At 41.2% G+C, this 9452-nt stretch overlaps 1 protein-coding gene and 1 long non-coding RNA gene across 3 annotated transcripts in view; both read right to left on the reverse strand.

The window, feature by feature from the left end:
- Positions 1–798: 798 nt before the first annotated feature.
- On the reverse strand, positions 799–2188 carry LOC116540986. Its single transcript, XR_004264675.1, has 2 exons — positions 2053–2188; positions 799–1145 (listed from the first exon to the last, which is right to left on the reverse strand). It is a non-coding gene; the product is annotated as an uncharacterized LOC116540986 (long non-coding RNA).
- A 1758-nt stretch (positions 2189–3946) lies between these two features.
- The window catches only part of BTBD1 (BTB domain containing 1), a 53541-nt gene continuing 48035 nt past the window's right edge, over positions 3947–9452 (reverse strand). Inside the window, exons 7-8 of one of the 2 annotated variants that reach the window (XM_032264812.1) lie at positions 5644–5790; positions 3947–5180 (exon numbers count right to left, since the gene is read on the reverse strand). In XM_032264812.1, coding sequence (XP_032120703.1) covers positions 5022–5180; positions 5644–5790 — 306 coding nt within the window. In that variant the 3' untranslated portion in view covers positions 3947–5021. Of the gene's footprint in view, positions 5181–5643; positions 5791–9452 lie in introns of those variants that run through there. The other variant, XM_032264813.1, reaches the window with a different exon arrangement.

A 9452-nucleotide genomic window follows, 5' to 3' on the forward strand; every position in this document is an offset into this window, starting at 1 on the left:
CCTCGGCCTCCCAAAGTGCTGGGATTACAGGCTTGAGCCACCGCGCCTGGCTGTTTTTTGTTTTTTAAATTTAAATTTCTTTTTTGGCCCCAGTGCTACTACCAAAGCAGTCAGAACCAGATTCATTCAGGTATATACAAGTGGGTTGAAGGTCATTGATGAAATGGTTAAAGTGAATAAAGACAAAAGATGGAGAGGGGTTGAGGGAGATCAAAGATAGAGCCTAAGTGGGTAGAGAAGGAAGAAAAGAACAGAGGTCAAGAGTAACTGGAATGTGAGTGACAGCTTGAACAAATAATAAAGGTTGTGGCCAGAGAGTGGGATGTCTGAATTTACTACTTCAGATGTACAGCAATTCCACATCATGATAGGCTATACAGTGTGGCCATGAGAAGGAATAGTGAAGGTTGCTGGAGGTAAAGAAGAAACTGGAACCCTAAGTGTAGCTGGGTTGTCCACATGGCCACTGAGGCCACACAGTATAAAGGCTTGAGCAAAAGCAAGCGAGCTAGGTGTTAAACCAAAACCATATTTCCCTTCTTTGAAATCAGTGAAGAATTAAGGCACAAAAGCTGAACCAGCATTCTATAGAAGTCATTTGTAGAATCTGCTGTAAAGTCACATCAGCCTCAGAGGTTTGGCAGTTGTCATGGAAATAAAAGGGACATTTGTAAAGGTGTTATGATGGCATCTGGCCAGTGGCTAGATGGGTGAGGAGAGTGGAGAGGTGCCCTGCAGCGAACCACATGGCCTTTCCCACATGTGACTCGGAAGTAGGGGGTATGAGGACTTCATTGCGCCAATGGGGAGGAGAAAAGCTGTCTGCCCCATGTGCCACCAAACTGTGCACCTGTTTCTCCTGCCCACATCCCTGTCTCTGGAAGAGAGAGGCAGAGTGCGAAGACATACTGCCTAACAGTGAGGGAAAACACAGAGGCTAAGATTCAAATGGCAGGAAACCCCTTGTAAATGTTTGTGGTGGTTCGCATATTATTTTCTTTGAGACAGGATCTCACTATGTTGCTCAGGCTGGTCTCAAGCTCTTGGATTCAAGCAATGCTCCTGCCTCAGCTTCCTCAGCAGCTGTATAAATAACTACAGGCCTCATTTTATCTTCAGTTTTAAATAGAGTTCCATTTAAAAACCTGCAATGGAGAAACAGGAAAAGGGATTTTTAAAAGCATACAAACTAGGTGTATGTGAATAAATACATGGTGTAGCTCTGGCTGGCTGTTGGGGCTGGGACTGTGATGGTACCACCCTTCTTGTGAAGGATGTGTTTTTTCTAATTTGGGGACAATTCCAGGTCTTGAATCTGGATGACTAGAAGAAGGAAGTAGAAAGTGGTTTGAAGAAGTACTAAAAAGTGGGACATTATTTTAAACACATTACATGTAACATAACACATTGAAGACCTTGCTTTCTCTAATATCTTACAAGCTTATCTATTCCCAGGTTAAAAATAATTTTAAAAACACTCTGATAATGCAAGTAATCTCAATTTGTTGGGCAGATACTGGATTTCTTAAAATATAAAGTATATTCTACAGTAAATACAGATCAGTCAAACATATTTTTGGGTCTTACTGCAGAGTTTTGAGAATGGTGACATAAATACTATTTTTGGACCCAGCAAAGTATTTTCTCAACTCTGTAGTGTGGGAGATGTAAACGGGCTTAAATTCCACTTCCCACCACTTACTGAACTTTTTTTTCCCCTCCCCAAGACAGGGTTTTGCTTTATCGCCCAGGCTGGAGTGCAGTGGTGCTATCAAAACTCACTGTAATCTTGGACCCCTGGGCTCAAGCAATCCTCCCCTCAACCTCCCAAGCAGCTACAACTATAGGCACGTGCCACCACAACCTAGCTAATTTTCTTGTTTTTCAGAGACAGGGTCTCACTATGTTGCCCAGGCTGGTCTTGAACTCCTGGCCTCAAGTGATCCTTCTGTCTCAGCCTCTCAAAGTGCTGGAATTACAGGTGTGAGCCACCGTGCCCAGCCTAGCTGACTTTTTCTTTGCCCATGAAATGGGTATTGTAATGGTACTTACCTCATACCAATGCTGTGAGAAACTAGTAAGAATGTCGTAAGGTAGGCTGGGCGTGGTGGCTCACGCCTGTAATCCCAACACTTCGGAAGGCCTAGATGGGCAGATCACGAGGTCAGGAGATTGAGACCATCCTGGCCAACACAGTGAAACCCCGTCTCTACTAAAATACAAAAAATAAAATAAAATAGCTGGGTGTGGTAGTGCACACCTGTAGACAGAGCTACTCATGAGGCTGAGACAGGAGAATCGCTTCAACCTGGGAGGTGGAGACTGCAGTCAGCAGAGATCATGCCACTGCACTCTAGCCTGGCAACAGAGCAAGACACTGTCTCAAAAAAAACAAAAAAATGTAGTAAAGAGCCTGGTACAAAATAGTCACTTGGGTAGTTACTACTAATAAACAGCTGTGAGATGACAGTCACACTCTAACAGTAAGATTATTTCTTGGATTCTCCCACATTCTTCATTCTCCACCTCCTGAGATTAGAACAGGGGGGAAAAAACCTGAGACCACAAAAAGAAGTGATCAAGAAACAAATGGCAGCAGTGGTTATCACTGCAGTTCCTATGAACTGCTTTAAGTCGGCAGTGAGGCATTTTTATTTTGAATTGCATTACTCCCATAAAGTTAAACCTCAAGTAACTAGAACCTTTGTTCCAAAATGGTGTTTACAGTCGGGCACTGTGGCTCACGCCTGTAATCCCAGCACTCTGGAGACGCTGAGGCAGGTGGATCGCCTGAGGTCAGGAGTTTGAGACCAGTCTGGCCAACATGGTGAAACCCTGTCTCTACTAAAAATACAAAATTTAGCTGGATGTGGTGGTAAGCGCCTATAATCCCAGGTACTCCAGAAGCTGAGGCAGAACTGCCTGAACTCAGGAGATGGAGGATGCAGTCAGCTGAGATGGTACCACTGTCCTCCAGCCTGGGCAACAGAGTGAGACTCCGTCTCGGAAAACAAAAACAAAAAAAACCAAAATGGTGTTTATATTCACTTTTAGAAGAAAAAGACAAATGACAAAAAAAGGGTAATACATATATATTTATTTTTTAAAAATTCCAGGGGATGTCCCAGTTAGTAAACAGTTCTGTTTCTTGTCCCTTCTATGGCTACATGCAGTTTCAATTGTTCAGTACAACAGATGAGGCATTTGAAAGGCATCCAACATCAAGAAACACTAACTCATCTCTGGCATATCATACTTTTTAAGGCAGAAGTATTTTCTGTAATGTTACTACAATGTTTACTGGTTAATTTTTAGTTAACCAGAACCACATATCCCATAGATATTCCATTTAACTGAGGTTTATAGCCATAAAAGCATGACCATAGCAAAATTTCCCTTTAGCAATTTCAAGAGACCTCAGCCACCAATATACCTCACTACCTTCTTGACAATATAAAGTGAAATATTAGATGAAAATTTTTTGTTGTTGTTTTGTTTTGTTTTTTGAGACGGAGTTTCACTCATGTTACCCAGGCTGGAGTGCAATGGCGCAATCTCGGCTCACCACAACCTCCGCCTCCTGGGTTCAGGCAATTCTCCTGCCTCAGCCTCCTGAGTAGCTGGGATTACAGGCACGCACCACCATGCCCAGCTAATTTTTTGTATTTTTAGTAGAGACGGGGTTTCACCATGTTGACCAGGATGGTCTCGATCCCTTGACCTCGTGATCTACCCACCTCGGCCTCCCAAAGTGCTGGGATTACAGGCTTGAGCCACCGCGCCTGGCCTGAAAATTTTTAATATCCTAATTATTTAGAAAAAATTATCTAAGTGATACTTAAAAAGAATTTTGATTTTTAATCACCTTCCACAACAATTTGATATACCTTAATTACACTTACATTGTTCGTAAGAGAATCACTTTCAAGGGGAAAAAAAATGTTACTTATATTTAAAAATCTGCTTTATAAAAAAGTGTATAAATGTCAATCTGCCAGACATACTTCCTATCCCCAACACAGCTGTAATAGTGACTAATGGGGTCATGACCATGAAGCAAATTTTACCTCCCAGATAGAATAATGTGTAGGTGGCAGAAAGCGTATTTTTCAGTAGGAGTGATTCTGCTGGATCTCTTTACAATGTCAGAGCAGTTGTTAGAAATGTTAGTATTTTATTTGGTTTCTTGCTGTACAGGATTATCACAATGTTGACGTGATGTCTGTTCACCCAGTCGTCATCATCATCATCTCAATCTTGGGAATATCAACAGCATCTTCCACATAGCAAGACAGGTATAGTGGTGCAGTTTAGTGACAGAATCCAGTCTTAGATCCTGTTTACATCACATTATTGTGAATTTACACAAATTCCATTTATAGCTTTAAAACTGTACTACATAACACATTACTATACTACTACAAAATATTCTTTTCTGTAAGTGCACTGAAAATTTTCTTGGGCATTTTATTAGGCCTCTTTTAGCACTATTCCAAATGCTAACAACCAGATATTTTAAACCCCCAAATATAAAGTCAGCTTCTTACTTTTCTGAAATTAGTTATTTAATAGGAATTCTGCAGAAATACTGACTCATCTCTTTTCATTCAACCTTCAAAATAGGTAAGCCTATTTGCCCATCTCACCTAACCTTCAAAATAGTTACAACAAAAATGAACCCAAACTAGCTATATATAACAAGAATCTTTCAATTCCAAAACTACTGAAAGACCCTAAGTCAGCCAACCTATGAAATTATACAAGATGAAACTGAAATAGCTGTGCTTTTTTTTTAAACCATTAAACCCAGTTCTTTTCCCATGAGGTTATAAGAAAATGGAAAACCTGTTTTTAAATCATGCAAATATTTAAACATTTTTCTATCTCCTCTAAGAAACTGTTTCTTATCTTACAATTATAAATATTCACAACACTCAAACTACTTTTTTGTGGCCAGTTACTTATGTTTTTGACACTAGATTGTAGGGTACTATTTAGCCAAGATGTATTACAATGCTAAATTATGTATAAAATATTATTTCTGGAATTTGTCCATCTTCTATTGAAGTGCCATTATTATTGCCAGGAGAACTAAAAAAGAAAAAAACAGTCTTGCTAGCAGCAGGTGTCTCATGCACTACTTTCTTCAATCCTTTTGTGCCATAGTGGGAATCTGGACCCTAAATGGGAATAAAAGGTTCCTTAGTAATTTTCATTTAATAAGCACTCAATGTATTGTGGTGTTTTAATTAATGTTCTATTATATTTCATTATCATTCCTATATAAAATTTTATGCTGTCATTTAGAGAAAAATGAAGTTTTTACCAAAAAACTAATTAATGAATAAAAATACTGAACACAGAGCCCAGATATTAGAAAACAGTGAAAAGATTTTTACAAAAATAACTTATTTTCTGCCAAACATTCAACTGCTTACTAAAACAAAAGGCTACTTCTTAGGAAGAGCTATTTCTTTCAGAACAGAAAGAAGCACTTCTCTTCTTAAGGCAGTGGAATATTTCAGCTCCCAGTTTCTTTTCTCCCCTCTTTATAAATGGCTCAGCTGTCCATGACTCTCAGCTAAAACACGCTTTCTGCAACATTCAAGAGGAACCATCTGGAACATCGTGCATGACTCTTACTTTGAGTGTTGCGCATGCCGTGTAGCACACATTGGGCAGGATCTCTATGGGTTCCTTAAACATGACCCTGAATGTGTTAGCCGTCCCATCACAACTAAAGCCGGTATCATTTTGTCCCAGGGTTTGTTTTTTTTCATATTCAATGATCTGTAATTTTTAAGAGACAAGTTACATTTAAGTTAAACCCAATGAAGCAAACTATAGAAAATAATATGAAGCCCTTAGGAATCTTTTTTTTTTTTTTTTTTTTTTTTTTTTGAGACAGACTCTTGCCCTGTTGCCCATTCTAAAGTGCAGTGGTGTGATCTTGGCTCACTGAAATCTCCACTTCCCAGGTTCAAGCAATTCTCATGCCTCAGCCTCCTGAGTAGCTGGGATCACAGGTACATGCCACCATATCCAGCTAACTTTTTTGTATTTTTAGTAGAGGCAAGGTTTCACCATGTTGGCCAAGCTGGTCTCCAACTCCTGGTCTCAAGTGATCTGCCCACCTCAGCCTCTCAAAGTACTGGAATTACAGGCGTGAGCCACTGCACCCAGTCCTAATTTTTAATTTTTTTGTAGAGATGGGTTCATGCTCTGCTGCCCAGGCTGGTCTCCAACTCCTGGGCTCAAGCAATCCTTCTACCTTGTCTATAATCCCAAAGTACTGGGATTATACACAAGAGCCACTGTGCCTGGCCTGTTTCTATTATTTGACTCATAGTATTTATACTTCATCATTTTAATGTATCTATAATCCTGATGCCCTCCCTCAGTTTGTACACAAGGAGTCTGGTGTCTTCTGTAACACATAATGTAAGAGTAAGGTTCCACAATCAGAGAGGCTGACAGTGGGAACTTGCACCTTCCTGGGTCTGCAGATTATCCAGTGTGCTTAAGTGGGTTCATGGTGTCTATTGAATAAGATCTTAACAATAGTTTTAAAAAGTATATGAAGTACAATGGGGAGTGACTGTGAAATCCTGTGTATTCTTCAGAGGTTTGCTAACGTTTTTCTGTACTTAAAAAACATGAAAACAAAATTTTCTAACCTGTTAAAAAATCTTTCAAATACTGAACACAGAGCCCAGATATTACACAGGCCGGGCACAGTGGCTTATGCCTGTAATCCCAGCACTTTGGGAGGCTGAGGCAGGTGGATCACCTGAAGTCAAGAGTTCAAAACCAACCAGTCTGGCCAACATGGTGAAACCCTGTCTCTACTAAAAATACAAAAATTAGCAAGGCGTGGTGGCGCATGCCTGTAATCCCAGCTACTCAGGACGCTGAGGCAGGAGAATCGCTTGAACCCAGGCGGTGGATCGAGATCGTGCCATTGTACTCCAGCCTGGGCAACAGAGTGAAACTGCGTCTCAAAAAAAAAAAAAAAAAAAATCTGTCAAATAATTAATAAAACTTTCTGGCTGGGCACAGTGGCTCATACCTGTAATCCCAGCACTTTAGGAGGCCTACGTGGGTGGATCACTTGAGGTTAGGGATTCGAGACCAGCCTGGCCAACATGGTGAAACCCCATCTCTACTAAAAATACAAAAATTAGCTGGATGTGGTGGCACAACCCTGTAATCTCAGCTACTCAGGAAGCTAAGACACGGTAATCGCCTAACCCGGGAGATGGAGGTTGCAGTGAGCAGAGATTGTATCATTGCACTCTAGCCTGGGTGATAGACTTTGTCTCAAAAAAAAAAATTAATATAACTTTCTAATTGGTTTATAAGTACAACAAACTGACATGAATGATGTAAATTTAGCAGCTGAATTTCACAATAAACTTCAGTGTACAGCATTAGAAAATAAGTAGAATAATTTTGTTGGCACAGCCAATAATGCAATTCTTCCATTTGGAGGATGCTATCATCTTTTTGAGGTAGTATGGTATCTTTTTCTGCTGTAATCAAGCCAGATGTTTGAATTGTTGTATCATAAAACAGAAAACCAGAATTTTGAAAACTAACAATGCATTTTGATCACAAATTTAACCAAAGTTTTTATTATTAAAGATTAACAGGCTGAGCGTGATGGCTCACACCTGTAATCCCAGCATTTTAGGAAGCCAAGGTGGGCAGATCACGAGGTCAGGAGTTCAAGACCAGCCTGACCAACATGGTGAAACTCTGTCTCTACTAAAATTACAAAAATCAGCCAGATGTGGTGGCACACGCTGTAATCCCAGCTACTCAGGAGGCTGAGGCAGGAGAATTGCTTGTACCCAGGAGGCAGAAGTGCAGTGCGCCAAGATCACACCACTGCACTCTAGCCTGGGCGACAGAACGAGACTCCATCTCAAAAAAAAACAGAGAATAGACTAATAACATTTTAGAGATGGTGGGTTCTGTTGATAAACAAAAATGTGAAACAGTGTACTTTCTCATATTTTTCATGTTTCAATTTATACATAAAATATATGCAGTATTGCATATATATAAGTTTATAAATAAAAATATAATATGGATGTGTTTTTAAAAATAATTTTACTAATTGGGGCGTGCGATCAAAAGTGTAAAGAACACTGGTTTATTATTAAGAAAAGGAAGGAGACAGGTATTTAACTTTCATCCAGATCAGGGGGTAGTGCCCTATCTGAAAGAACTACATGGTTGAGAAAGCCTAAAGAATGAAGCAGGGGCCTCATGCTTGTAAACCCAATGCTGTGGGAGGCTGAGGCAGGACGATCACTTGAGCCTAGGAGCTCAAGACCCTCCTGGGCAACACAGAGAGACAAAAAAAAAAAAAAAAAAAAGAAAAGAAAAGAAAAGAAAAAGGAAAGAAAGAAAAGCCTGGGCACAGTGGCTCACACCTGTAATCCCAGCACTTTGAGGCTGAGGTGGGCAGATCACAAGGTCAGGAGATTGAGACCATCCTGGCTAACATGGCGAAACCCCATCTTTACTAAAAGTACAAAAAATTAGCTGGGCATGGTGGCAGGTACCTGTAATCCCAGCTACTCAGGAGGCCAAGGCAGGAGAATTGCTTGAACCTAGGAGGCAGAGGTTGCAGTGAGCTGAGATCACGCCACTGCACTCCAGCATGGGCGACAGAGCAAGACTCTGACTCAAAAACAAAAAAAAAAAAAAAGAAAGAAAGAAAGAAAAAAGAAAAATTAGTTGGGCAAGATGGCTTACGCCTGTGGTCCTAGCTACTTGGCAGGCTGAGGTGGGAGGACTGCTTGAGTTTGGATGGTTGAGGCTACAGTGAGCTGTGCTCACAGCACTGCCCTTCAGCCTGGGTGACAGAGTGAGACCCTGTCTCAAAAAAAGGTAACGAAGAATAAACCAGGGTCTGCCAGACCCTCGGAAGTCATAGGATATTCACACCTGTTACAAGAAATTTAGACAGTTTCAGTCCTAGAGTTGACAGTGCCATGAAAAGGTAGCAGGGCGTTTTTTTTTTTTTTACTTTTTTTGGAGACGGAGTTTCGCTCTTGTTACCCAGGCTGGAGTGCAATGGCGCGATCTCGGCTCACCGCAACCTCCGCCTCCTGGGTTCAGGCAATTCTCCTGCCTCAGCCTCCTAAGTAGCTGGGATTACAGGCACGCGCCACCATGCCCAGCTAATTTTTTGTAGTTTTAGTAGAGACGGGGTTTCACCATGTTGACCAGGATGGTCTCGATCTCTTGACCTCGTGATCCACCCGCCTCGGCCTCCCAAAGTGCTGGGATTACAGGCGTGAGCCACCGCGCCCAGCCTAGCAGGGCGTTTTTAAGATTACACAGCAGGGCCGGGAGCAGTGGCTCAAGCCTATAATCCCAGCACTTTGGGAAGCCGAGGCGGGTGGATCATGAGGTCAAGAGATCGAGACCATCCTGGT

Source organism: Sapajus apella, unplaced genomic scaffold, assembly GCF_009761245.1.
Source record: "Sapajus apella isolate SASKATOON/1434 unplaced genomic scaffold, GSC_monkey_1.0 scaffold147, whole genome shotgun sequence".
In the NCBI taxonomy this organism is placed as follows: domain Eukaryota; kingdom Metazoa; phylum Chordata; class Mammalia; order Primates; family Cebidae; genus Sapajus; species Sapajus apella.